Here is a 27678-nt window from a genome sequence, read left to right as displayed (position 1 = left end):
CGATTTCAGTCCTAGGTAGCCTCAATCTAGCCCGAGAGAAGAATTGTTTGTCCTTCGGAGAGAACGTTGAATGAGACCTGCCGATGTTCCATCCGCTTGCGGCTTGAGATCTATAACGGGCCGAGACCATGGCAGTCAAGATTGATGATTCATTTTCCGTGGCGTAGAAGCATCACCTCGGGATCGGGAGCCAGATGGAGATAGACAGGGGCAGATCGAAAGAAAAAGGGGCGACAGATTCCTGGGAGAGGGCAGAGGTGAGGCATGTGAGGAAAGCCTCCCGAAGATGGCGCGGGTTATTTTGAAGTGGAATGACTTTTTGGCCCAGGGATGCAAGAAATGCAAACTATCGTCAAGGAGAAGCTCGGGAAGGGCGCCGGGCGGAAAGCCGAAGGCAGAGCCCAATTTCCAAGCTTAGCCGGCGGGAATGCTTGCTTATTGAAGCGTGAAAGCGAGAGATTTGTTTTCATTTCTTCGTTTTGGGCCAATCAACTGGTCTCTTTCTGTGGTTTCTGCCTCCCTCCTTTGAACTGTGGAGAAAGTGAGACAACACGAACTGGCGAGTTCCCAGACGAGGCGATCCATTCTTCACCTCCTGGCTAAACCCAACAGGTCCAAACCATGTTCAACTCAAGATAGCAACGATATGGTGGTCACCAAGATGGAAGACCGGCAGTGGGGTCTGCATGTGGGTGTCAGCATTGAATGCTGGCATGTGAGCTCATTTTGTCACATAGGAGACAATACCAGACGAAGATAGGAGTGGAGCAATGAGGGCTTCTCTGGTTTGTTTAGATGGAGGGAAAGGGAGTGGTCAGAATGTATAAGAGACGAATTCGTTTCCGAGTTCCAAACGCCTTCTTTCCTTCCTCACCCACCATCATTACTCCGGCATCCTTCGCCTCCTCACTCTCGCTTCAGCCTCGATTCTTTCGTTTAGTACCCGAGGTATCTAGTCACTCTTTACTTGTTTTTTCAGTCACTCGCTCTTTCGTCATGCGTCGCGTTGCTGTGCTCGCCCTTCTGGGCCAGGTCGCTTACGCCCAGGTCGCGGGAAACTCGAGCACCACTCGCACAACGACGGTGTCTTCCTCTGCGTCCTCTTCTGCCTCCTCCTCTGGGTCCTCCTCCTCCTCCTCGCGCCCCGTCAGTCTCTCGACCTCGCTTACTGTCAGCTCCACGGGTTCAAGCTCCAGCTCTGCCGTCGTCTCGGTCTCGAGCTCGGCCAGTGCCAGCAGCTCAAGCTCGGTCGTTGTCAGCAGCTCCAGATCGTCCAGTGCCAGCAGCTCCAGCTCGGCCGGTGTCAGCAGTTCCAGCTCGGCCGGTGTCAGCAGCTCCAGCTCGGCCGTTGTCAGCAGCTCCAGATCGTCCAGTGCCAGCAGCTCCAGCTCGGCCGGTGTCAGCAGTTCCAGCTCGGCCGGTGTTAGCAGCTCCAGCTCGTCTTCTGCCAGGGTCATCAGCTCTACCGTTGTGATCTCCAGCAGCCTGACCACCACCATCACTGGGCCGTCAACCACCATCACCTCGGTCATCGATGTCGCGACGACTTCCACCGGCGAGTTCACGGACTCGCCTTTCACGACCGAACCGGTAACCGACACATCAACCATTGTTGATAGCTCGACTGACCTCCCTCCTACCGGTACTGACTCCGTCTCATCCACCGGAGTTGTCTCCACCACCGGCGTCCCCACCGCCACATCCAACCCGCTCGTCGTTGGTGACTTCTCTTTCCTCGGATGCTTCGGTTCTTCCAGCAGCTTCCCTACCTTCGACCTGGTTCAATCCGCTGATTCTATGAACATTGAGCGCTGCGCTATCTCCTGCCCTGCCGGTAAGCGCTACCTTGCTCTCTTCGGAAGGGACTGCTTCTGCGGTGACTTCGTCGACAACACCAACGAGGTCAGAGTCGATGACGCGCAGTGCAACATCCCCTGCCCCGGCAACCCAGCCCAGAGTTGCGGTGGCCGCAGCTCGGCCCCGCTCCAGAAGCGCCAGCTCATCCCGTCCGACGTCCGCTTCGACATTTACGTTCGCATCGACGGCGGAGGTACTGTCACCGCTACCGCCACCGCGACTGCGACTCTCACCACCACCTTCACCGTCACTTCCGGCACTGGCGTCTCCGTCGTCACCACCACCTACTGCCCTCTGTGCTCCGACTGCCAGGGTCCTTTCTGCTACAAGCCCAGACCCCCCTTCAACCCTGAGCGTCCTTGCTGGGGCGATGACTGCTACAAGAAGCTCGTCTGCTACGGTGACTACTGTGCGTACGACTACCCCTGCTACGGAGACTCTTGCGGCCGCCGCCTCGTCTGGGGCTCCGACTGCGGCTGCTGGAAGCCCGAGGTCTGCAAGGGAGACGACTGCGGTCGCAAGGTCATCTGCAACGGCGACTCCTGCGAGTACGCCAAGTGCAACGGCAGCTGCAACAAGGAGAAGATCACCTGCTACGGCAACGTCTGCAAGGTCGACAAGTGCCAGGGCGACGAGTGCAACAAGAAGTACGTCTGCCAGGACGGATCTTGCCAGCACCAGACCTGCCCCTACACCGACGTCAACAAGAAGTTCGACTGCTCCAACGGAAAGTGCGACGTTGTCAAGCCCTGCGAGACCTGCAAGCCCCAGCCTCCCTGCGTTGGTGACGCCTGCAACATCGTCGTCCAGCCTCCCCCGGTTACCCAGACCGCCTGCACCAACGGACAGTGCACTCAGGTTGTTGTTACTCCTCCTCCCGTCACCCAGATTCCCTACCCTACCGGCCCTGTCCCTGCTCCCGGACCCGGACCCGGCCCTGCTCCTGGCCCCGCTCCTGTTCCTACTGGCGGCTCCGGTAGCCCTGGAGGCAATGGCGGAAACGGAGGCAACGGAGGCAATGGTGGCAACGGTGGAAACGGAGGCAACGGTGGAAATGGCGGCAACGGTGGCAACGGTGGCAACGGAGGCGCTGGACAGACTCCCCCGGCTGGAACCCCTCCTGGCGGTGCCCCCGCCCCTGGCGGCACTCCCGCTCCCGGCGGTGCTCCCGCTCCTGGAGGCGCCCCTGCTCCTGGCGGTGCTCCTGCTCCCGGTGGCGCTCCCGCTCCTGGTGGTGCCCCTGCTCCTGGCGGTGCCCCCGCTCCTGGCGGTGCCCCCGCTCCCGGCGGTGCCCCCGCTCCCGGCGGTGCTCCCGCTCCCGGCGGTGCTCCCGCTCCTGGCGGTGCCCCCGCTCCCGGCGGTGCTCCTGGCGGCCAGGGTGGTGCTGGCCAGCCCGGAGGCAACAACGGCGCCCCGGCTCCTGGCCCCTCCCAGGTGGTTACCGCGGGCTCCGGCAAGTCCTTTGCCAGCTTCGGAGCCCTGGCCCTCAGCGTCGCTGTCGGCTTCGCCATCCTCGTCTGAGAGGCATTGTACATCGAGACGGTCTTTCCTTTTTCTTTTCTCCCGGCTCGCTCATGGGCTCGGTAATCTTTCGCATGGTGGATTGTTGAGGAGGTGAAAGTATTCTATTCGACAGATGTCTAGCGGTCGCGGACGGTTGCTTATGTACCTCACTGCTGGGCTGCCGATGACTTGATAAATGATTCTGACGATATAGACAATAAAGCGTTTGTTTCGCACTAAATGAATTGTGTTTGAGATTCCCATGACTTGGCCTTCGTGAACCGAAACTTGACGTAGGATCGTCCTGTAGTTGAGGCGTATCCATGGAAGTAGGACATTAACTGGATGCGTTCAAATATGATTAGTTGTGAAAGCCGGTATCTCATGATCCTTCTCCCTCCCTCTTCAACAACACTGAGTGCTGTGTGGTTCGCCGTGTCTCCGCCCCGTCGGGGCTCAGGGCCCGGCCCCACTCCGGGCCCGGAATCTAGGTCGAGCGGGGCCATCGAACGGCCCGTGTGGGTCGCATGGTCGGACCGTTTCCGTACCTGCCGACTAGCCCAGCATTGGATTGATGTACAGTAAGTATTCAAGGTCTAAGTCGGCCGGGGATCACTGTGCACTCTTGAACAAGAGTGGGTGTGCAGTCTGTGTGATGGAATATTCCATGGCTTCCTCTGCAGGTGGCTCGTTAAGCTTGGTTCATGACCGGGATAACTTTCAAGTTGCACTGAATGATAGCTTATGGTGGGAATGTGAGGCAGAAATCCATTGCAAACTCATTCTTGTTGCAGAAAGTTCCATCGAAGATTGTCAGCGTCATCCTTTCTCACAAACGTCGCATCGGCCCCTTTGCGTGTTTCAGTCCGTGGGAGGTCCTGGCGGAGTTGTGTCGGCCCACCGGGCGTACGAGGCGGTCTCGGTGAGCACGGTCTGTTCAGTCCCAATATTCCATGTTCCGTTCGAATCAAACTATAGCCCGGTAGAAGCTTACATGGGAGTTTTCTATAGGCACTTTAAAGTAGCACAATCAACGGGTGTGTTTCATTTTCAATGGCGTTTGAATGATATGTTTCGGGGACGCGGATGACAGGTGGCAGGCAATGATTGACAGGTGGCTTGAAGCGAGCAGTGACATGCCGGCAAGGAGGAAGGAAGGCACCTCTCACCCAGCCACTTTTGCTGCAGCGCACCTGCCTTTTGCTGTCCCTGCAAATTAGGAACGAACGGCCTGGAAGACTGCCTGGAAAGAGCTTCCTTCCACCTTCCACACGGCAGGCGCACCTGCGCAGTGCACCTGCCGCACCTGCCGCAGCAGCAGCAGGTCCACGTCCAGTCTCTCGGCCGGGGCTCCAACCCAGAAAATAGAAACAATAGGTAACATCCAATCTCAACACCACACATCCATACGAATTGAACTCAACAGAACCAACGCACTGGTTTGCGCTTTGCATTGCACCAACATCATCTTTCCCCCGTCGTGGCCCTTTTTCCTCCTTTGACCTTACCCTACCGCATCAGCAGGACCTGACTCTCGTACCGCTCGGGACATACGACAGACAGCAGACAGCGCGCCGGGCCCGTCTAGGCCCATGGCCATGTTCTTCCGAAGGCGATTCCGACAGCGACATTGACTGACACTGACCTTTCCAGACGCGGCCGGGGCACATGGATGAACTTTATCTGCACAAACATGCCCTCTACCTCTTCCCCCGCGTCGCCCAGTCCTCCAACTCCCGCGTCCACTACTACCATTACCATCTCTTCACCTCGACCTGATCAGCCTTCTTCTCCATCTTCTGGTCTGCTTTCTTCTCCCTCTTCGACTTCTATCCATCAACAGCCGCCGTCTCGCCTAAACCACAACTTACCGACAGCGACGACAGGAAGACGAGCCGGTGGGAACAACGCCCATTTCCTACGCCTAGCATCCGGATGGGTAATTGAGCGTCACATCCTCGTTCCTGCATTCACTTGGCGCGTTCCCGTTGTCGTCGCCAAATCACCATCATCTCGCCAATCGCCCGAGTCACCTCTTTCGCGGCCGCCAGGAGACTCGGCGCAACAAGTTGACCAGGAAGACAAGCCGAACAGGACGAGGGCGGAACGTCCGACGCAGTCCGCCATGGCGACGGATCCGGACACTACCGCCATCGCCTCCCAGTCCCAGCCCCGGCTTCGTGCCCAATCATCACACCAGGATCAGAACCGGGACCAAGAACATCAACAGCACCAGCAACTCAAGAAGAAATGGAAGAAGATCTGGCTTAGAGGGCTATCTGTTCGTATTCGCCCTCGCAAGGAAACGCCGCGACGGGCAGCCACCACAGCGGCGGCCGATGGTCCAGCAAATGGGCGACTTGAAGGACGAGGTCCTGTGGACGCGGCCGGCATCGAGAGGGGCACCCAGACCACCACTCGTCAGCAAACACTGCGGCAATCAGAAACGCTTGCGCACCCAAGCGAGTCAGAACCTCTTACGGACTCCGATCCCTCGACAATTGGCACTACAACCTCACACTCGCCCGCGACATCGAGTACCGCTCAGGCCACTACCGTACCCTCGTCCTCGTCGTCATCCTCATCCACCTCCCTTAGCGTAAGCGTCGGCGCCTCCATCGGACACTTCCCATCCTCGTCCGCCCCGTGTCCCACCTGCGGCCAGCGCCGTCATGTCGATCTCCACCGCCCTCCGACTCCGGTGAAGCCCGAGGACCGCTTTCACTTCCGCTCCGGCGTGCCTTACGGACCATGGACTATTACCCATCCCCCGCATATGCCGATAACCGTCGCTCTACCCCATGAGCACTGCCAGGTTCACGCCCCAAAGGCTGCGAGCGCCATCCAATCCGCGCCCGGGCCACTAACTGCATTCCATCCCTTCTCTCGACTGCCCCCGGAGCTCCGCTCCAAGATCCTGAGGTTCTACCTGGAGCGGCCCCGCATTGTCGAGATTCGATGCATGAATGATCTCAAGAAAATTCACTTCGCGCCGAATGCCCTGGGCAACCTCGCGTCCAATATTGCTTGGAGCGCTGACAATACCCTACCGTCCTTGATGTGGGTGAACCGAGAGTGCCGTGCCGAGACACGCGCTTTTTACCGCGTGCAACTGCCCATGCACCCGACGAATAAGATTGCCTGGCCTGTCATCATCAATCCGGATTACGACACCGTCATTTTCACGTTCCCGTGGAGCAGCGAAATCCCCCTCGATATCTTTTTGAGCGACTGCCTTGCGTTTGATCCTCTGGGTGTTGGGATTCGCCATTTCGGCACCAGAGACCGGGGCGGTCCGGAGACGTGGGACCTCACGCCGGTCCCTGGGTGCGCGCCTTTGTCGAAGAGCCTGGCAAACTTGGAGTCGTACACGGAGGCAATTCAGCTTATGGATGATCGCGCAGCTGCTAGGTTCCCGGTCTGGATGATCCATGAGGGATATCTTACGAGTGGTATTCCTGCAAAGGATGCATTCTACCAGGACGTACCAAGGCTTCTATTGAGCAACGACTACGAGCCACCAGACGCGGCGAATCAGCGACACGCACTGGAAGATTTGCGCTCGCAGCTCGGAGAATACTTGCCGAAGAGCGTTGCGGAAAAGTTGGTAATGCAGAGGATGTTCTATCGAAAGTACTTCCGGCATCTGCGGATGAAGTGCACGAAAACCGACCTCGCTGGCCTGGGCATGGTCAGGCAAATTCCAGGAGGAGAAACAGAAGAATTCTTTTTGAGTAATGGGCGAGAAGTCGCGGGTCCTCGAAAGAAGAGAAGGTCCGCGCTAGAAGTACGCCCGAGTAGTAGTTGGCATCTGTGGGACGACGAGTAATGGCATGGGATGTGTTTCAAACGGACGAATGGTTTTCAAAACATGGGATCAAGGGCCGGCGTTCATATGTAATTGAGGCAGAGGCGTCAAGGGACTGGCTTGGCCGGAGAGGGCTAGGCAGTTTGTACGATGAGAAGAAGATACCAAGGCGTCGGACATATAAGTACAAAAAAACGATACGTTAATCTGCGAGGCGCACCATATCGTGAGAATAAGTATGAAATTTGAAATTCAGAGCTTGCCTCCTGAAGCAAGCCGGGGTATAAGGAGAGTCAAGGCCGCTCCGTTTTCTGCGGCGCCATAAGCAGGAAGAGTGTATCCATGTCCGTAATCTCGTATCCATCCGCAATGCACAGGATTCATTCGCCCGGTCTTTTCCCATCCCGTAACCCCTTGTGCCAGTTCCCCGCCTCCCCATCTCAGCTCAGGAAGCACATGCGCCGGTATGTATGTACAGAGAGAAAGAAAAAAACAGAAACAGAAATAAAGTAACAAGACCAAGCCCAGCTCAAGTCTTGTACCCGTAAGTCTTGACAGCTCAATCAGGCAAAACTCTTGCCCTTCTCGTCGCTGATTCTCCTCGGCGGCGATATCCTGCCTCCTTTCACGCCGCCTCTTCCGCTCTCCACGGCGCCGGCAGAGGCGTCGCCCTTCCTCCTCTTGAAGGCGGCTCTGAACGTGAGCGCGATGTCGAGCCCGGACACGGTCGAGCCGAGGACGAAGACGGTCGACAGCCCGAAGCCGAGCATCAGCGCCAGGTCGAACGGGACGACCTGCGTGAAGCACAGCGCCACGGAGGACAGGTCCGCGAAGCCGGAGATGACCGAGGCGAAGGAGAGGACGAGGAAGAGCTGGTTGACGTAGACCCTGATGTTGGGCAGCGCGGTGAGGGGGATCGCGGGCGCGGGGCGGGAGGTGTTGGGGAGGGGAGGGGGCGCGCGGGCTTTGATTGCGAGGTGGAGGAGGAGAGCGCCTATTCCGACGAGGGTCGTGATGAGGCTGATGATCTTTTTCGTGCTGTTAGTAATGATACTTGATGTGTATGTTTGAAACTTACCCCGTGAGCGGTCCGGAAATGGGTAGACTGTCCAAAGACCAGAACACCGAACACGAGAACCACGATCAACGACGGTGCGATGATGAACAGCCACATGATGTTATTCCACTTGTGCACGTTGGGTAGGACCTGAGGCACGTTGACCCGGATCATGAGGTTGCGGAAGTGTTCGAGGCCGATGGCCAGGGGTAGGACGTTGATGTAGGCCACGATGGCGAAGAGGACTGTTTGGGTTCATTAGCCAAGTCCACCGCCACTTGTCAAAGAATGAACTTACTGTGAAGAACGAGGAAAGCAATCCATCCTGGGAGTTTCATCCCGTTAATCTCCACCCCGTTCGCCGCGCCAATGATGTTGTCGCCCAACGCGTCCTTGATGATCTGCCCGTCAATGGCGTAGAAGTTGCCGTCATTCGCAAGATTGATCGTCCCGGAAGGAATCGCCTGCTTCAGCACCTTTGTCACGTTGCCCTTGCTGGTGAAGGCGTCGAGAGGTATCGTCTTGCTCCTGACCAGACCCAACATCACCAAGCCGATGCCGCCCACGCCCTGGCAGGTCAAGGCGTTCACGCCCGCCTGCGCCGCCATGGAGATCGTCTGGGCGTTGATCACGACGGAGAGGTTGAAGCCGTTGGTCGTGTTCACCGAGACCACGGGCGGCACGTTCTGGTTCGGGTCTTGTCGCGGGACGAGACCCAGCTCACGGCGCTGCGCGGGTGTGCTCGGCGTCGCTGCCGGGGCCTGGGGCTGGGCCGGTGATCCGGCCTGCGGCATCGGCGTGCCCTGGGGATTCGCTACGAGGGCCGAGACGACAAGGACGCCCTGCCCTCCGATGCCGACGCCGAAACCGCTCGCCGCGCCGCCGAGGGAGTCGTCGTACTGGACCTTCGAGTCCGGGAGGCCGTTGGCGGGCATGGTGGCGTTGCCCTGGATGAGAGACTGCACGCCTCCCATCCCCTGAATGGCATCACCGGCGCCCTGCAGGAACCCTCTCGCGAAGCCCTGCGCGACGCGGCTGACCTCGATCTTCTGGCCGTTGAAGTCGATGGTGCTGGGGATGCCGCCGCCGTTCTTCTGCATGTTCATCGAGTTGCCGATCTTGTTGACCAGCTCGGTCGCGGTGCCGTTCTGCAGGAAGCTGCTCGTCAGGCCCTTTGCGAAGGTCTGCGTGATGCCGCCGAAGTCGATCTGCCCGTCGGGCATCTGCTGCATCGGCACGGCGGAGTCGGGCTGCAGGCCGAGGCCGACGGTGGCGCCCTGGCCCAGGCCCTTGCCGAAGCCCGAGGCCGCGGCGGGGAGGACGCGCATGATGGCGCGGGTGGTGTTCGCGTTGTTGGCCTGGTTGAAGAGGGAGTTGATGTCGATGTTGGAGGTGACGGACTTGGTCAGCCCGAAGCCGAAGGTGCCGATGACGTTGGGGATGCTGGAGTCGTTGACGGGCTCGAGGCTCAGGGCGGCGTTGGCGTTGAGCTTGAGGCCTGCTACCGTGCCGTTGCCGAGGCCTGTTGCGAGGGACATGGCGATGGGTTGGAGTTGGTTGGTCACGTTGGCTCCGAGGCTGTTGATGTCGACGGCGCCGATCAGAGTGGACGTCAAGCCGACGCCGAGGTTTTGGATGGCTGGATTGAGGCCCGTGGCTTCCATCTTGTTGTCCGCGGCCACCTTGGCGGCGACTTCCATCGTCCTCTCCTGGGAGGAGAGGTTGAGGCCTTGGGCTGCGCCGGCTCCGACGCCAATACCGAGGAACATCGCGGGCCCGTTCAGGTTCTGGACGAGGGAGTTGCCGATGTTGCTGAGGCCGTCTTTGAGGGGTTGAAGGAGAGGCGCGAGGATGCCGCCTGCTGTGTCGTTTCCGCCCCCGCCACCGAGGAGTCCGGCTAGAGGGTTACCTCCTCCTCCTCCACCGCCTCCTCCTCCGGCTCCCGGTAGTCCTGGAAGACCGGGCAAGCCGCCTCCACCTCCTCCTGCACCACCGCCTGGAGCAGGAGCACCTGGGAGGCCAGGGAGGCCAAGGGGATTCGTTGGGCTTGGTCCGCCTCCTTCACCACCAGCACCGGGCGCAGCACCGGCGGCGGCGCTAAAGAGGTCTCCCAAACTGGGGAATTGTCGTTTGACCGGTTTAGAGCCCTCGTCGTGGGTCTTGTCGAGGTCGTCTCCCAAACCCTCGAGGTTTCGCTTGAGCTTCTCCTTGTAGTCTTGCAGGATCTGCTTCGTCTCCTCCAGTTGAGGTGACTCGTACCGAGCAGCGAGGGTATCTGATAGGTCGACGGTGAAGTCTACCATGGACATCAGAGTCCGCCTCAACTTGGGATCGCTTCCGAGGGCTTCGACTGTCTCTGCTGAGACGATCCCATCGAGGGCTTGACCCCATGATGTCAACTCTGCTTTGTTGATCACCCTGTTGTTGGCTTGGGGACGTGGGTAGAGTTGGTCTCTGATCTCCCTGCCGACGCTGAAGATGGAGAAGACCATGAGAAAGCCTATCATGATAGTTGTCATAGTGTTGTGTCGGGGTGGCGGAGGAGGAGGAGGGGTCTGTTGCCTTTCCGAGGCCTCCTCTGGTGGTGATATCTTGGTGTTCATCTCCATGATGGTATCCATGGTGGCGATAGGGAGGAAGTCGCCGGGTCTACTTTGACATTAAGGGGACGGGAATCCGGGTATCTCTAGAAATCAAGAACACCATAAAAGAAAAAAAAGAGGCTGCCAGCAGTCGTGTACGAAGATGAAAAGGGGGGTGTTTATGGTTAGCCTAGCCCGGATCACCAGATAGGGTGAAGAAACGAAAGAAGACCTAATCAGAAACGCCGAGGGATGAACGGCGAGATATATGATAGATGGTCCACGTCCCAGCCGGATCTCGAGCCTAAAACATGGACCGACGATCACCGCGATGGAGACGTCCTCGGTGCAGGGGATAGTACTCCTTACACGCCAGCGGGATTCCGCTTCCACGACCGGAGAGGACGTTGACTGACTTGTCGTCCGGGGAGGGCCCAGACGCTGATGTGGTCCGCCCGTTGGTTGGACACGCAGGTGGAACCAGGAGGAACCCCTTTGCGAGGATCCCAGACGTCCATTGCCGGGGCCGAATCATCGTCCATTGACAGGCGCACGAGCGGACCGACGACGTCAGGCCTTTGAAGGAGTGGCTCACACAGCGGGCTTGCGTGTGTGTGTTGTTGGGACAGGCTACAGCCACCACCGTCGTCGTCGGGAGAGAGCCGGGATGGGGTGGGTAGAAGGTTCTGTCAGTGGCAGCGCTAGACCGGAGCCAAGAGTGTTTCCACGAAGTTACAGTAGGCTATAGAGATGTGTCAATCGAAGCTAAAGGCGAGTGTAGATGTTAGTTGGCGCGTAGCATCAGAGTTGGCTGCACGTAGAGTTGTGTCTGCAGGGTGTGCACGTCCGACATCTCTAGGAAGAAGAAGAAGAAAAAAGGTTGAAAGGAGAAGGTGGCTGCGATGCGAAGTTGGGCTGAATACGGCGTTGGTGTACGAGATACGAACCATTTCGACGGATGGGGCAACTTGATCATGGAGCTGTACTGGCAAAGGTGAGGTGACATGGCATAGCCATCCTGGACGGACGGCTTGCAGGGAAAAGGGATGGGCAGAGTTTGGAGGACTAGCGCCACGAAAGAGACAGGAAAGAAAAGAAGCACTGGTGTCAACGAGTTGAGTTGGAGTTTGCGAGTTTCAGACGGTTGAGTGACGTTCCAGCAATGCCTCGGTGATTGGCCAGTCCGGTGTTAGTGACACTTTGGTGAACCATAGTTGCTGATGTAATGTGAAGGGCGAATTAAGCTGTTTGTTCCATGGCTGAAGAGGCCAGGAGTTCCCCAGTCGAGTTGTAAAGAAGACGAGGCAAGAGACGGAAACCGACTCATGGGTTCCCAGCCTCACATCTCAACGGTTCCCTCATGGCCTTGCCCATTGTGGCGGCGGCAGATTGCAGCGTCTCGACTTTGGGGTCTGTTCTCGCGATGATCTGACACGATCTGACAGGGAAGACAGAGACAGCACCTAACACCGAGGATGGAAGGTACTTCGGGAGCGCTGAGTTGCAGTGGGCCACAGCGTCATCCAAGCACTATGCGTCAAGTATCCAGTCCTCTTACAAGATCTTTCTGACAGCCCAGGTCAGGGAAGACGTGAATGAGTGTCTTGCAGAACCTGCCCGCAAAACCTTTCCCAAAGCGGAAAGACCCTGCAAAGTGGCCCGTACTCGGTGCCGTCATGCCATTGACTTGACAGCTTTCTTGACGTCTTTCCAGTGCTCTGCCACATTTATCGTAGATGTCCTGTCTTAGTCAGATCCACGGTCCAGTTACCAGCCACCCTCCGACCTCCGGCCCGGCACCGGCAACCGCAAAGGTTCTCCCGTGCGCCACCTCGGCGTCTGCCGGGGAGGAGACTGGAGGTACGTACCTCACCTTCTTCACCGTGCCGTATCCCCGCCCGATTGCCTGATCAGGGAACCTTTTCATCCAACGTCGTGTCCGTCTTCGTATCATGAAGCCCAAACACATCTCGCTTCTCATAGAACCTTGCCCGACTGTCAAACGCACCGTTCGCACCAGCCATTAGTGTACAGCCTCCCTCCTCCTTTCCCCACACCGAATGCAGCCAACTCTGTTGATCACGACATACACCGGACGCCTTCTTCTGCAGTGCAGTACACCCATACCACGCAGTTTGACACCTTCTAGCGTCCGCGACGACTTCCCACCGCGCGGCACACCGGCCGCCGCTGGCATCGTCCGAGCCACTGCTAGCGTCGTCTTTCGGTTCCCTGGAGCTGTCAGAATTTTACACTTTGTTTGACATCCAACCTTCTATCCAGCTGGCGATATGCAACCGACCCCCGACAATTTTGATGAAACTGGCCTGCCAGGTTCGAATCCTGCGTCGTCATCAGCCTCTCCCAGTCATCGGCCGATAGATCTGGCCTTACCATCACCCCGACCATCTTACTCCTCGCAAGACGAAGACGACCGTGAGGCTGGAGGAGTGACCGAGCACGACGAGCACGGTAGCCACCGCACCCAACCAGCAGCGGCCATCCCTGCTTCGTCCGCTCCACGGGAAAAGCCCCCGACGCCCTGGAAGGCTCTCAAGGCTTGTAGAGGTTTTGACCTGCGCACATGGGTTTCCGCATTGGGAAGCGAGCCGACGACAGCAATAGCTTCGCCCTCTTCGTCGCCGTCCCCGGTGTTGTTCCCACTGTCCACCGCGGCAACCCACAGCTGCGCCCGCCGCGATGCCACCTTTCACCGTTTTCCCGACTTGCCCTACGAGCTGCGTTCCAAGATCTGGCGCATGCACCTCGCCTGGCCGCGCATCGTCGTGATACGCGGCGTCATGGACTGCAGCTCCGGCGTCGAGGCATCCGGCAACGAGCTGGGCAACGTCGCCTGCAACGCCCACTGGTACTGCGAGAACAGGAGCCCCGTCCTCTTTCGCGTCTGCGCCGAATCCCGCGGCGAGGCGCTGTCGTTTTTCAGGATCCATCTGCCCATGCGCTCCCCCGACCCGGACCGCCATGGCTTCCCGTACCTGAATCAGCGAAACCCGGCGTGGGACCGGATCTACATCAACCCCGACTGGGACCTCGTCCTCTACCAGGGCGCCAGCCGTACGCTTACCATGCCCATCCTTGCCAGCGACCTGTTGGCGTACGACCCCAAGGGCAAGGGCGTGGCGCACTACGGGTCCAACGACTGGCCCAGGAGCATCTGGCAGGTGAATCCGGATCCCGGCTTCGGCATGGCCACTCTAAACGAATCGTTTGCCTTCCTCAAAAGCTTCGTCCTCTGCACGAGGTCTACGTCAGACATGGCCCGCCCGCTTGGCGAGGGCTACATCCATGCCGTGACTGGCGAGATTGGCCAGGCCGGTATGCGGATGGTCGATTGGGCGGCGCACTCGCGCATGCTAATGCGAACGCCGGGTAACAGCATGATCCGCAAGGCGCTGGCCATAGGAAAAGAAGTTGACCGATCTGTTGTTGATGATCTCGTCACCGTCGAAATGACCACGCGCATCCGCAACACCTCGTTGGCGAATACCCTCTCGTCGTCGACGACAGGATGGGTGCTCCAGCTGGCCTGGCAGCCTCCCAACCGAACCATATCCCATGTCATGCACCTGACCACGGGTCCGTTGGCGGCGTGAGTGGCGAAAGATGTACTGCTTTGGGTTATGTTTCTATAACCGTTCGTCTGCTTCCACACTCGTCGGCGACTCGACACCGGCACATCGTCATGCGAAGAGGAGAGAGTTGAGTGAAGACGGAAACATGACTTCGTCTGGCTGCTCGTTGCGTTGCGTTGCGGTATTGGGATGATATCCTTTTGTCACTGTTTTACACCTATGATACAACAGACGTCTCTCTTGATCGGGCGTTATTGCCTGAGCGAGAGCGGCTTCAATATTCTCTCCCTGATAACTCTACCCGCCACCTCGGCGCCGTGCTGGAGCGAGATGGCACCGACAATGGCAAAAACTGCCCCGTTGAGAACAATCTGCTGACCCGAACCGGCAAGGTTTTCGGGCTGGGCGCAACGTTTGGGTCAGCCGGGCGTGGTCTCCTGAGGGGACGGTGAGACGAGATGTGAGATCGGCTTACCTTTGCCGGCTTCCACCGCAAAACCTTGTCGATGCCCGCATCGAGGGCCAGCTGCTCGATTTTCTCCTTCGTGACGGCTTGATTCGGCAGCTGCACGTTGAAGTTGTCGATCTTGGCAAGGGCGGGGTGATAGAACGGTTTGCGGCCGTATGAATCCGGAACCATGGCGCCCTCCTTTTCCGACGATACTATGCTTCGTGTCGTCTCGACGACCACTGCTTGCCGGCCTGAAAGTGTCACAAACTCCGAGTCAGCGAAAATTGTAACCTCTCCAACAAGACCCCCAAATCGAGCTCCAAATCGCGAGAGAAAACCTACCCAGATATGCCAGCCTGTCGTTGAAGCCTCTCCGACCCTGATCGAAGCTCTTGTGCGTGACCGCCAACCACTTCACCTCCTCAGGCAGAAGCCTGTCTCCGTCCCGTCCCAAAAACCGCACGTACATCTCGTCCAGCTTCTTGGGGTCGTTGTTCACCTGCCAGATACTACGCCTGGGGTCTTTGGTGATGTGCGGTGAAAAGGGCGCCTTCATAGCCTCGGGGGTGTAGGACCATCGTGGACGGTGGCGCAGCTCGTCGGGCCGCTCCGACTCCACGGTTCTCCTCGAAAATTCCTCGATCTTGCTTTCGGTCGCCGTCGCATAGGATCTGGCGATGCACCGCTGCGCAGGCGAAGCGGAGACGATTCGGGGTGCCGATTGACAATGCCTGACGGCATGCCTCGTGAGGCCGTATGCTGACCGGGAGCCGTTGGTTGCCATTGGGACGGCTGGCAACTGAGGGGTCGTAAGTTGCGGTGCGGGGTGGGGGGTGGTGATCTCGTCCTGGTAGAGCTGGCAGCTCTTGATGCTCAGGAACTTTTTCGCGATCGCTGCACGGAACAATTTCTCGACGTCACGTGGCTGCGCGCGCGGAACGAGGATCATGCGATGACCGGCGCTATTCCGTTTCGGGACTGGACCCAATTGAAGCTTCCGCGCGACCAACGGCGGGGCCCCTGGCCGTTGCATCCACCTGCTTTCTCCACTTGTCCTGACACGCATGTGAAGGAGCTCCTTCCCGTCAGCGACGCGTCGAACGAGCTGAGGCGTGCCGTTGGTTTTTGTTCCTCTTTTCCTTTCCGTCCGTCGACAAATCTTGCTGGTACGATAATAATGGTTTGATCATTCAAAAGGGAGAATCGATTCTCTGCGACGATTTTGCTTTCACCTCACAATGGCAACTCCCAGAAGGGCCAAGGCCAAAACCAGGGCCCAGAGCAGCGCCTTGCTCCTCGAAAAGCTCTCTACCGTTCTACCCAAGGGCTACCGCTTCGGCATCTATCACCTGTCCACGCCCCCGACCAAGACGAACGCGCTTTACTCTGCGCCGCCCGAGGAACGAGACGACAAGACCTTCTGCGAGAAGCACTTCCTCGCCATTTCGATCGATACCCGCCCGACCACCGAGATCGAGCAGTCCAAGGACATCACGGCGAAAGACAGCGGCTCTAAGCAGGTCCTGGTCCTGGCCTTGGAGGTCTACATCTACACGACTGCCCACTCCAGCACGCTGTTCGTCGCCAAGGCCGACTCGACTGGATACCTCAAGCTTCTCAACTTGCCCAAGGGCACGCCGTCGCCAATCAAGGAAATCGCCAGTGCGTTTGTCACCTACCTTGTCGAACAGCGACGACGTCAAGGCAAGCAGTTCGTCGTCAGCCTATTCGCCCGCGCGCAGAACCAGTACCTCTTTCCTGGTAGCGTGGATTACAATGGCAAGCATGTCCTCGATGACAGAGGGCTCGTCAAGTGGTGGTGCAAGGTGCTGGATCCCCTTCTTGACAAACCCCCTGTTGGCAAGGGTGAGCCGTGGGGTGGTGTAAAAGGGTACCTCCTCATTCCGGGTCTCGACAACTACGAGACCAAAGCCTTCATTCCCCGTGGACCAAAGAGCGCCACCAACTGGGTTCTGGGACACGCGCTGGAGAAGATTTCGCACTACACCAAGGAGTACGACTGGGTGCCTGTGCGCTGTCTCATTCCCCAGTTTCCCGACGACCCGAAGTCGCGATTCAGAGATGAGTTGGATGAGGAGGCTGGCAAGTCGAAGCAGCTCAAGACGACGGGCTTGTGGAAGAGTGTGAAGACTCTTGACGCGTTCTGGGAGATGATGGCGTTCAGACAGGAGTGTTCCAGTGGGAGGTTGACCGGCTTCATCTGGGTTGTCTTTGACCCAAATGATGAAAAGAGTGAACAAGCGCGACGCGAAAGCGTCACTTCAAGCCTGCCGACGCTAAACCAGTCATTTGATCCGTCTAACCCGCCCACAACACCATCTCGCCAGAAAGCTGCACGGCCCACCACACCCACGTCCACCCCTCGCAAGTTGTTTCCGGTGTCGCCGTCCGGCACGCCGTCGAAAAATAAGCCAGAGGAGAAGAAGAAGCCGAAAAAGAAGAAGAAGCGGGGCATCGTCATGACCCGCCAACCTCGCATCAAGAAGCACCAACGCAACTACCTTCTAGACAAGCCCATTTCCAGCGCGTACTACTACTGGCCAGCCGAAGGAAGAGGTCGAAAGATTGTCGATGAGAATGGCTACAAGCGCGTCAACGAGCTGCTGCTCCACCTGGATTTCTCAAAGCCTGATCTGGCAACGGGCAGCACACGACGATGGATTAACGAAGTTGGAATGGGCGACTCGTGGGGTCTCGAAGTCGTAGGCAAGCGGGAAATTACTGCGCCGCCATCGAACGGATCGTCGTCTGGGGAGGTCAATAATCTCTCCGGCCTTGTTAAGCGCAAGCGACCCGAAGATGCCGCAACAGATGAGCCAGCGGGCAAGGTTAATGTTCTTGCTACCGGGCTCATCCGCAAAAAGCCCAAGACTGAAGAGGTGGTGGACGAGACGAAGGCGGGTAACGAGAAGCCAGCGGTCAACGTACTCGGCGCTGGGTTGATTCGAAAGAAGCCCAAGGAAGAGAAGAAAGACGACGAAGCTGCGAAGCCCCAAGAGGCGCCAGCGGCCACATGAGCATCAGAGCTTAGATCCGCATCACGTTGATTACTGGAAGCATGGCGTTGGGAATGATATCAGGATATGGGCGATTTGGCTTGGCCTTGATGCCACGGCACGGCCACTGGATGGTTGGAATTAGGACAGGGTAAACTCATTGACTGGAAGTGTTTCCACTGAGGCAGTTGGTGTCGAATGCCACGAAGATTTCGGGCTTTAGATACACATAGACCTGGAGCTTCATAAATAAAGAAGACAGTCGGTAGTCATGGATATGACGGTGAATATACTGTGACTCAACTATCTAGACCAATAACCCCATCCACCTCGTTCTTGTCTCCAAGTCATTCACCCTGCACTATCATCCCCATTGTCTCCGTTGCCCAAGTCCTCCGTCCTCTGCCTTCGATATCGCTCGTCGTCCCCTAAGTCTTCTTACCCTGATCTCCTCCTACTTCTTCAAAAAGTGCAGGTTTACTGGCGTAATCGGCTCTCCTCCACCCAGCACAGCCATAATGTTCCTCATACTCAACTCCTCAAAGTTGGCATGCGTCTCAACCGTACCTCCAGCATTATGGCACGTCAACGTAGCCTTCGTCCCCGCCATCTTCAGCAACCTCGGATGCGGCCTCGGCTCATCAGCGTGCACATCCAGCGCCACGGTGCTCAACCGCCCAGACTCAAGCGCGTCCGCCAGCGCCTTCTCGTCGACCAGACTACCCCTCGCAATATTCACGAACCTCGCCCCGGGCTTGAACCACGCCAGCGACTCCTCGGTGATGACCTTTCCGCCCGCGGGGGTACACAGGACGACGCAGTCCGAGCCTTGGAGGAGGGACTCGAGGGTCGGGTGGAACGTCGCCTTGTAGAGCGTCTCGGTGGCCGCGTCCTTGCGGATCACGTCGTAGTAGTGCACCGCCATGCCGAACCCCAGCCCCAACCGCTGCGCGATCTGCTGCCCGATGTTCCCGAACCCGACGAGGCCCAGCACGTGGGACCGCAGAGTGTGCGAGACCACGGTCGCGCGCTCGTGGCAGTCTTGGAACGTCGCCGGATCGGCCGGCGCGGACATGCACCATGGCAGATGGCGAAACGTGGAAATCACCAGCGCGACGGCGAAATCGGCGACCGCTTCCGCCGCGGCCAGGCCGGAGTTGCAGTAGATGATGCCGCGCTCGCCTAGCAGTTTGGTGTCGGCCCAGTCGAAGCCGGCGCCGGCGCTCGCGAAGACCCGGCACGAGGGCGGGAGGAGCGGGACCAGCCCGGCGTCCCACTTTCCCATTTCGCCGCCGGTGCCCCAGAAGGGCCGGAAGATGGCGGAGAAGTCGCCCCACTTGCGGTCCCGGAGGGCGGCGGTCAGGGCGGGGCGCTGGCGGTCGGGGGTTGAGGGGCGGATGACGTCGAATTGGGAGGAGAAGGCGGCGTAGGTTTCGGGGTTGTATTTGATGGGGTCGCCGATGTGGAGGACCTTGAGCTTCGAGGTGCCGTTTGTCGTGGTGATGGGTGCTGCGGACGACGCTGTTGGGTTCGGGCGGATGACGGCTGGGGAGTGGTGAGGCGAGGTGGAGCGAGGGGTTTGGGATGCGGGCGTTGCTGGGGGATAAGGGGTGTTGTTTGGTTCTGCCATGATGCAGTTGTTGATGTTTTCAAAACGGCTGATGCCCGGTGTTTGATGAGGTGAGGGGTTTGAGGGCAATGATCGGGTCGCGGTGGGTTGATATGGAAGCACAAGGATACCTCCCGATACTTTAGCCAAGCAAACAGTGACAGCTTAGGGGAGATAGCACGACCACGTGTTCGACCACTCGAGGCAATTCGATAAGGCTATGGATGAGGACTAGTTGATGAAGATATGGGAACTTGGAATGACTGGGCCGGAATCCTCTATTTGAAGTAACACAACAGCAGGGCAGCATTGGTGGAATTCACAGTGAATAAGTCGGTGAGAGGATGAGGCGAGATCAGGCCTCTCTGGCGATTCTTCGATGGGCGCTTTTCCGGGACTGGTCGGTGATTGTCTCTCCACTCAACCGGTCCGGTGAAAAGGTTGGATTGACCGTTTCTTATTCCATGATTGTTAGTGAGCTGGTAAACACTGCGGGTAGCTGAATTGCTGCAGATGCGCCCCGCCATCTTATGCAATTCACTGTTTAGAATGAGCCTGCTGCATTTATTCTTTTGGTTATGCCGACTGGCGCTAGAATGTTCACACACCACGGTATTTCACAGAACTTCATCACTTGATCTCTGAATCTGTGAAATTCTCTTTGGGGTGAATAAGGAGTCTTCATTTGAAGTTGCAACTGGGGACCGGCTCGCGGGGACGACTGGGGGAACCCGGTGCAGTATCCGGGGCACCCCGCTATGGAGCTCGTGTGGGGTGAGGATGACGACCCGGTCCAGGCCCCAGCTCGGCGTGGTCCCCTGCTCCAACCTCACGTCTCAGCCCATCTTTTCCTGTAGGGCAGAAAGAAACGTGTCTCGGCAAGCAGTTAGCTGATTGTGAAATGGTCTGATTGTCTCTCGTTTGTAAAGGCTGTTTCTGCAGAATTATCCATCAATAATAGCCCGCAATACGCTCTTCATTGGATTTTGCCCAGCGTCTCCATGAAGTGATGCGACTTGGTTGGTCAAGCAAGTGACCTTTACGTAAATGCACTGAGGACATGAGGCAACCCGAAACTTTGCAGATGGAATTGTGCTATTGAGACGATGTTGTAAAAGACCAAGGAGACAGATCTAAAAGCCCTACCAGGAAAGCATTGTACGCAGCAAAGGTTACCACAAGAGGCCAGCGCTGGCGCCGCTAAACTTAAGAGGCGAGGGTGAAGCTATTCAGAGCCCAGTGATCGCCCGGGCCGCTACCATCCTTAAAAGCTCCCTCCATTCCGAGTTGCATCACTCCGAATGATGTTCCATGCTAACGGGGTATTCTTTCCGGTTGACTCAGGAAGGATGTGTTGACTGACAATAAAATCTTGAGGAAGCTCGTCTATGCTAACGGGAGAGTCCAATAAGGTTTTACACAGCCTTACCTGCGCAATTGATACCTCACTACATCACCTCATCGGTCGTTAAACATGCCTTGAAATATTCATTTGGTTTGAGAGATTTGGTATTTGTTCTTTCCTTGATACACATGCCAGATAGGACTTCCGCGGTCGTCACCGAATGGCTTTGATGTTCAATATTCGATATCAGGAACTTGGCTCAAGCGAGGAGAATAACCATCAGCCGTGTCATTGAAAGTCCGGATGTTTGTCAGGTCTAGCATCAAACGACGAGATGTCATGAAATCCGCCGCATTCATGTTTCTCATCCCATGAAACAATTCGTACGACTTTAAGGTTCGCCAATAGTATCGTCAACTTCACGAAACAGGACAACGGCTATTCCGCTTAGAGCGTTGTGGCTTCAGATGGCAGAACCCGGCGGCGCTTGCCTGAACAAACCGATAACTGTGCGACGATGCTTTGATATGGGATGCTGTTAGTGAACAGATGCCCCCTTTCGTCCGAGTCCGTTGTTGCCGAATGACCATCGGATCGGTTTACTCCGGACGTTTAAGCGTTTGTTTATGCTTCTCATTATATGGGATGAAGCACTACACACGTAGTAGAAATGGGTAAACTTTGCTGTCCACCAGCACAAAACGGCTCAAGTTTGATTGAATTTCAGGAATGAAGCTGAAATTGAAGCCCTGCCCACCGGTAACCTTATACATAACGCGATTCCATCTGAGCTAAGACAACTGGGCAAATAGTCTCAGTCTTAGAGAGTCAGAAGCTGCGCGCAATGGAGCTTAGAGGCCGTACGCTTTAGTCAGTCCTCCCACTTGCCGTCGTGCCTATCATTTAAGCCCTCGGTTGAGGGTCAGCCGGCGTCGTAGACATAGAGAGTTTACTATACTGGACTCATTATTAACAGATTAATATCCCACCCGATAGGTGGACGTGGAATGGCTCGTCCTAAATTGAAGGAATCATTTAAACCGTACTTCCCTCCTTGGTCACATCGTCGTGACAGGTCAGTGGTTTTTATACAGATGACTGACAGGACACCTACGCATCGTTATCCCACTTGTTCTCAGGTTCTCAGCACCTACTCGCAGTAATCCAACATGAAGGGCCAAGTCACTCTTTTAGCCCTCGGCATTTTGCGCCTGGCATCCGCATTTTCTCTTGCCGAAGACCCGAAGTTCCCTTATCAGGTCCCGGACTTGAAGGCCAATCGATCACCATGTCCCGTCCTGAACGCCTTAGCCAACCATGGCTACCTCCCACGTGACGGAATGAACATCAACATGGAGCAGCTCAAGTTCGCTTTCACGAAGGCCCTCAACATCGACGAAAAGGTCACTGTTAAGCTTGCCGAGCCAACCTTCCCTATCTCGACTACGGGCAACGCGAGTACTGTCAACCTGAAGGACATGGAGAAGCATAACGTCATCGAACATGATGGGAGCTTGTCTCGAGCAGATGTTGCCGTCACCGGAAATGCCAACAAGTTCGACGCGAGGGTCTGGAATGGGGTCAAGGCACACTTCACCGGTCCGACGATCGATACAAAGACGATGGCGCTGGCCAGGAGGGACAGAGTCAAGGTGGCAATGATGACCAACCCCGAATTCAACTTGACGACTGCTCAGCTGAAGCTGTCGTTTGCCGAGTCCGCGTTCATGTTGGGTGTTCTCGCTGGCGACTTCAAGAACCCGCAGGCGCCGACGGTTTACATGAACGTCATGTTTGAGCAAGAGAGATTCCCGTTCGATGAGGGGTTCAAGACCTCTGCAACAAAGGTCACCGGTGATCAGGTGGACATGTTGGTGGCAGAGATGATGAAGGTTACTCCTCCATAGCTCTTCAGGGCAAGAATCATAGCGTGTATCTCAGAATAGAAGTATGAGTATGCTCCGAGGCAGTTCGTTTACAAGAAGTACCCCAACCACTCGTGTCACTTGTAACTAGCGAGGCACCTGGATAAAGAATTGACTTGACTGATTCGAGCCAGATAGCTCATTTGATTTCATGCTGAGAATATCAGGTATTACTTGGTACTTGTTTCCGTGCTACCATGTTGATGAGGCTACAAACTAGAAGATCGCGTCTTGTGGACCAACCACAGGTCAAACCAATCGACCATGGCACGAAGGCTTTGTTCCTTGCACCAACCTGCATCCGTTTAGTTTCAACACCGCTGCAAGTTGAAAACAACACTTACGTTGGTACGGATCAGCCGGATCCCCTTTCACGGCAAAGCCGTGACCTACACCATAGAACAGTTGAACGTGATAGGCCTTTTGCTCGCGCTGTAAGACATCGATGGCTTTTCGCCTTGACTCGGTGTTGAATGCCTGATCGTTTTCCGCACATGACAGGAGTAGCGGTTCTATCAAAGTAAGCTCTCAACATTCCCGATTGCAGAGGATCATGACATTGCTCTCGTAACTCACTCTTCAGGTTGGCGAAGTGTTCCTCTTTCAACGCAGTCGGATGGGCAAATGCTCCCGCGGACACCACCGGCTCTCCATCTCCAGCTACTCCGGCCAACAGATCACACACGAATGGTGCACCAAAGCAATATCCGGTGCAGGCATAGCGAGTCTCCGTACCCGGAACCTGCCCGCCGAACTTCTCACGAACAGCCGTGGTCCACTTGGGTACGTTTTCCACCGCAAAGGTCCAGTGCTTGGTGCGCCAGGCGGCGTGATCGAACCCAGGTGGCAGCGGGTCAGACTTGTTGGTGCGATATTTAGAGATTGGGTCCTTCAGACTGTTAGTTAGGGCTGGTTTTCCATGTGAGAGATGTACGTACTCCTCGAAAGTAGTCCATTCCAAGCGCTATGTACCCGGCGGCGGCGAACCCGTCCATGAGCAGCTTGGCGTTGACGGAGAGTCCCCAGACGTCAGGAAAGTAGAGCACTACATGACCGTTTGGCGATGACTTCACGTCGGCGGGTCGTACAACGTAGGTCGGCACATCGATTATGTCTTCCACTTTGCCAGCGGGGTTTCCATCGTGGATGGTGCCCGTGAAGCAACAGGGCCCCGGGGGCTTAGCGAGATACTCCTGATCGTTGGTCTTGGTTTGAGCCATTTCCTTCTTTTTGGATCAGCTTGTAATCATAGTAGATACAAGCAAGTCAGTTTTGATAAGAAGAAGCTCAGAAGTGGAAGCTGTGTGGACGCAACTGGTGCAATAAGTGCGACGCCGCGTCGGCACCGACATTCGTGCGGGGTTTCAATGACGGCGCAACAAACGACACACGGACGAGGAGCTTCATTCCGGAAACTTGGAGCGCAACAGGTTAAACTGAGCTATCTATCAGCTGAAGAATTCTCTTTATTTAACAAAACTTAAATGATTGATAGTTTATGATCAACGGCGCCGGGTGCACGGCCAAGTTTGCAGATAGCTGGCTGTAAGAGCAGTGATCGTTTTTCAAAGTCGGTAGAGCAGTCTAAGCTAAAAAATAATTAACCATTTGTGTCAAGGATTCCCGCGTCCTAATATCCCACCTCCCAAGTACTCTGAGCCGAGTTTGGCAGTTCAACAGGTCCGAGCAACACTGTCGCTTCCCGATGGAACAGATTTCCGGAACTCCGTCCCACTAACCCTAAGGTAACGTTCGCCTTCGACTCCTTCAATACAACACAAAGAACTTCCCCGTTGGCATGGCGGTCCCACTGCTCCTTGGTCAGATTGTACCTGCCAGAGACCAATGCGCTCGTTGATTTCTCAACCTCGACTCTCTCAGCCTGTCCCGACTCAGCTGGCTCATGTACTGGCTTCAAGCCCACAACAAGGCCCCCGCTAACCAACTTCGTCATGAATCCATTCACTTGTAGTAGGCCTCTGTCACTGATCGTTCCCTTGCTCCATATTGCTGGTGGTCCATCTGGTACCATCTGCAACCGGTTGTCCTCAACTTTGGGCATCCAGCTTTTCCCAGATACCGCACTGGGCAAGCTGCGCAACACCGTAAGGTTGACGGCTCGTCCTCTCATCAGCCTCTCGTAGACACTCTCGAAGCCCGAACCATAATCAATGGTGATGTTCTCTGGCAGATCGCTCACCAGTCCCATGTATCCGTAAACAAGGTCTTCTTCTTTTGCACATTGTCTTTCCCTGTTATGACTCCAGAGAATCGGCAAGTCTGCCAATTCCACCTTTGGGGACAGCAGGTCCCGAAGAAAGGGGTTCCATGTAGTGGCCTCGGTCAGAATTCCTCCCCTCTTGTCCCCAACCGCCCATACCTTCTTCAACAGCCGTACGACCACTCTGGCTCTGCCTGTAAAAGCTTCCACGACCTGTGCCACTGCCAAGTCCTCCATGGCGCAGAAACCCCATCCGTTCCATGCTAGAGTGTTCTCGTTGAGCACTGCTTCCTGGAAAGTCCATACCCTTTGACTCCATCTGCTACCCCTCAGTTGCCTTCCTAGCTCCCGGTAGCGAGTTTCCAGCCAACGACTCAAAAGGAGTTCGTCACCTTTGGCTCCCTTTATCCAATCTTCTTGTCTGTCTCCAACAGGGTCCACCAACTGCATCATGGCCGTTTGCAGCTCAGGGACAATTGCTAGCACTCCAGTAGCTCTTTCATAGTAAAGACCCATTTTCGGTATCTCGCGGGCCAGATCGTCAGGGTTGTCCTGCTCCACACACATGGCATCAATCCAAACGTAGTCGATTCCTGTCTGCTGTATCGCCTTTGTGACTGTATGTCGTAGTCTTTCCCTGTCCGGGTGTTGCGTCCAGACGTATGACAAGGCCATGTATTTGACTGGAACTTGCGGCTTCACAACTTCCCATGACGACACAACTACCAGTCTGGTAGGTGTGAAGTCGGCACTGCTGTGATTGCGCAACTTCGCAATAATTCTGCAAGCCATAGGGGAATTGGCCCAGTTTTCGTTGACGCGCACATTCCTGCGCTGCCGGCGTTCATGGCGCCGGCGTGCTTCGTCGCCCTTTCTCTTCATTGCAGACCAAGTGGAATGTTTTAGAAGTTGTCGAGACTTCTGCGTGACTTGAGTTGTGGTTTGATCGGATGTCGTACAAACTGTTCAGGCAGGAATCGGAGCTGTGACGGACTCCTTTTGATGAAAGACTTGACTGACTTCTGGTATGTGAGGACGGGCACAGGAGTCAAATACGAAGGAGTGCTCTTCGTGGTTGTCGATGGCTCATTGGCTAGACGTCATGAGGCCCTTTTCGCTTCACACACTCGCTTCAAACGCTGTGATGCTTTCGTTGGTTTGCAGACGATCCTTCAAATGAAGGTAACCAACCAACAGATGCAAATCGCCAGGCAGGAATGGGCGGCTGTCAGTGTTTATATGTCGATGGAGCGGGGTTTGGCAGTGTGATAGCTGCATGTGATGCCGGATCACCGTACGGATATGAACTTAGAGATACATGTATTATGGCCTGCATATCACCCCTGTCATGCTGCTTGTTATTGGATTTCAGCCTCGACACGTATGTTCCAACCAGCCTTCAGGAGGCCTCCGTTAGTAGGAATGACCTCTCTTGGCAATCAGAAGTCGTTCTTACTGGTCCGTCCTAGCTCTCGTCAGCCTCATATACCGCAGGCAGTCATGTCACATATAAGGCACGACGATTTAGTGCCCAATTCATTACAGTAACATATTTTATGAGTCATACTTGTTTTGAATCCATTGTTTTAATATTACAAACTCTCTAATCAAGACTTCTAGCTAGCCTTCCAATGATCCTCCTTCGCAAACAAAGAACGGTGGACTTGAAAAATCTTGTCGTTATTTGCACCAATTAATTAGTCAAACAAGGAGCCGGTTTTATCGCCGCACCAAAGAATTCCATCCTCGTTGCGGACTCGGTCGTCTATGTACAACAGCCTTGTAAGTCATAAACTGGGAGTTGGGACAGTTTGCAGACTAGACTTACTGAGATTGATAGTCGACCTTTGTTTTCTGACGTCTTTGGTTGGAAAGCATGAGCAAGTTATCTCGACGGTCTTGCTGTCGTTCTTAGTGATCTGGCACGCGACACAAGAATCATCGAATGAGCCCCTGCATTAGAACATTATCAGCTTACCATTTCTAGGCAACAACGTACAAGGCAGAGTGGTAGACTTACCCGTTTTTCCAATGTAACGTGGTGCCTTGGTCATTCTCGATGCAGTTGGTAAGATCAAGCTTATTCAAGTTCTTGCCTCCGGACTTGTTCCTGCAGGATGCCTCTAGGGTGACGTAGTCAAATCCAGATTCCTTTTTATGCGTGGCAAGCCGGATCCCATCGCAGCTAAGTCCGAACTGTCCTCCGTTCGGGTTGCCAGGAACGACAGCAGCGGCAAGGCTTCCAGACGCCAAGCTAATAATGAGAGTCACGACGAAGGATGTGACCTTCATCTTGTATGTAAAGAAAAAAAAGAATAAGATGTGAATATGTGAGGTTGGACAATTCAATCTGAACACTTCCAGCGAAAGGACGGAGCAAGATGGGCAAGATAAATCCAAGACATGGGCAGTATTTGTGTATTTACTTAAATTTCGGCGAGTTCATGAGCTGGGGAAATCGGGAACGACGCAAATCGTCATCGCACTTCGATTCATCGTACTGCTTAGGCACGGACTCGCAGACTGATTGCTTGACGCATGACTACAAACAAAAACATGACTAGCGACGTGTATTTTGGAAACTCGGAGGATCGTCAAGTTCGATTGGGTTGGGGCGTCCTGAGATCACTCGTGTGGATGGAAGATGGAGCTGATTCACTCATCTCTTAGCTATTCGCATTACGCAAACTTGGATTCAGAGAGGTCGGCT

General features: G+C 55.9%; 10 protein-coding genes across 10 annotated transcripts; 5 read left to right on the top strand and 5 right to left on the bottom strand.

Annotated features, from left to right (window-relative positions):
- Positions 1 to 1037: 1037 nt before the first annotated feature.
- Positions 1038 to 1436, bottom strand: CkaCkLH20_05456 (uncharacterized protein; the record flags this gene model as incomplete). Its single annotated transcript, XM_038888175.1, has 1 exon — positions 1038 to 1436. One exon carries the CDS (start codon positions 1434 to 1436, stop codon positions 1038 to 1040), a length of 399 nt encoding a protein of 132 aa, XP_038746651.1.
- Positions 1437 to 1485: 49 nt separating this feature from the next.
- CkaCkLH20_05455 (wsc domain-containing protein) lies at positions 1486 to 3378 on the top strand (the record flags this gene model as incomplete). The annotated part of the gene is made up of 1 exon (XM_038888174.1): positions 1486 to 3378. One exon carries the CDS (start codon positions 1486 to 1488, stop codon positions 3376 to 3378), a length of 1893 nt encoding a protein of 630 aa, XP_038746650.1.
- Positions 3379 to 5053: 1675 nt separating this feature from the next.
- Positions 5054 to 7189, top strand: CkaCkLH20_05454 (uncharacterized protein; the record flags this gene model as incomplete). The annotated part of the gene is made up of 1 exon (XM_038888173.1): positions 5054 to 7189. One exon carries the CDS (start codon positions 5054 to 5056, stop codon positions 7187 to 7189), a length of 2136 nt encoding a protein of 711 aa, XP_038746649.1.
- A 542-nt stretch (positions 7190 to 7731) lies between these two features.
- On the bottom strand, positions 7732 to 10846 carry CkaCkLH20_05453 (uncharacterized protein; the record flags this gene model as incomplete). Its single annotated transcript, XM_038888172.1, has 3 exons — positions 7732 to 8196; positions 8247 to 8470; positions 8524 to 10846. 3 exons carry the CDS (start codon positions 10844 to 10846, stop codon positions 7732 to 7734), a joined length of 3012 nt encoding a protein of 1003 aa, XP_038746648.1.
- A 2252-nt stretch (positions 10847 to 13098) lies between these two features.
- CkaCkLH20_05452 (pectinesterase precursor) lies at positions 13099 to 14421 on the top strand (the record flags this gene model as incomplete). Its single annotated transcript, XM_038888171.1, has 1 exon — positions 13099 to 14421. One exon carries the CDS (start codon positions 13099 to 13101, stop codon positions 14419 to 14421), a length of 1323 nt encoding a protein of 440 aa, XP_038746647.1.
- A 230-nt stretch (positions 14422 to 14651) lies between these two features.
- Positions 14652 to 15800, bottom strand: CkaCkLH20_05451 (RNase III domain-containing protein; the record flags this gene model as incomplete). Its single annotated transcript, XM_038888170.1, has 3 exons — positions 14652 to 14801; positions 14876 to 15102; positions 15194 to 15800. The coding sequence occupies 3 exons, from the start codon at positions 15798 to 15800 to the stop codon at positions 14652 to 14654; spliced, it is 984 nt and encodes a 327-aa protein (XP_038746646.1).
- Positions 15801 to 16089: 289 nt separating this feature from the next.
- Positions 16090 to 17889, top strand: CkaCkLH20_05450 (DNA damage response protein; the record flags this gene model as incomplete). Its single annotated transcript, XM_038888169.1, has 1 exon — positions 16090 to 17889. One exon carries the CDS (start codon positions 16090 to 16092, stop codon positions 17887 to 17889), a length of 1800 nt encoding a protein of 599 aa, XP_038746645.1.
- A 433-nt stretch (positions 17890 to 18322) lies between these two features.
- Positions 18323 to 19498, bottom strand: CkaCkLH20_05449 (D-isomer specific 2-hydroxyacid dehydrogenase; the record flags this gene model as incomplete). The annotated part of the gene is made up of 1 exon (XM_038888168.1): positions 18323 to 19498. The coding sequence occupies one exon, from the start codon at positions 19496 to 19498 to the stop codon at positions 18323 to 18325; it is 1176 nt and encodes a 391-aa protein (XP_038746644.1).
- A 2493-nt stretch (positions 19499 to 21991) lies between these two features.
- On the top strand, positions 21992 to 22729 carry CkaCkLH20_05448 (chloroperoxidase-like protein; the record flags this gene model as incomplete). Its single annotated transcript, XM_038888167.1, has 1 exon — positions 21992 to 22729. One exon carries the CDS (start codon positions 21992 to 21994, stop codon positions 22727 to 22729), a length of 738 nt encoding a protein of 245 aa, XP_038746643.1.
- A 227-nt stretch (positions 22730 to 22956) lies between these two features.
- CkaCkLH20_05447 (dienelactone hydrolase) lies at positions 22957 to 23967 on the bottom strand (the record flags this gene model as incomplete). The annotated part of the gene is made up of 4 exons (XM_038888166.1): positions 22957 to 23042; positions 23092 to 23259; positions 23324 to 23636; positions 23686 to 23967. 4 exons carry the CDS (start codon positions 23965 to 23967, stop codon positions 22957 to 22959), a joined length of 849 nt encoding a protein of 282 aa, XP_038746642.1.
- Positions 23968 to 27678: the final 3711 nt, after the last annotated feature.

Source organism: Colletotrichum karsti (genome assembly GCF_011947395.1).
Source record: "Colletotrichum karsti strain CkLH20 chromosome Unknown Scaffold15, whole genome shotgun sequence".
Lineage (NCBI taxonomy): Eukaryota > Fungi > Ascomycota > Sordariomycetes > Glomerellales > Glomerellaceae > Colletotrichum > Colletotrichum karsti.
This window is presented reverse-complemented; position numbering and strand designations above follow the sequence as displayed.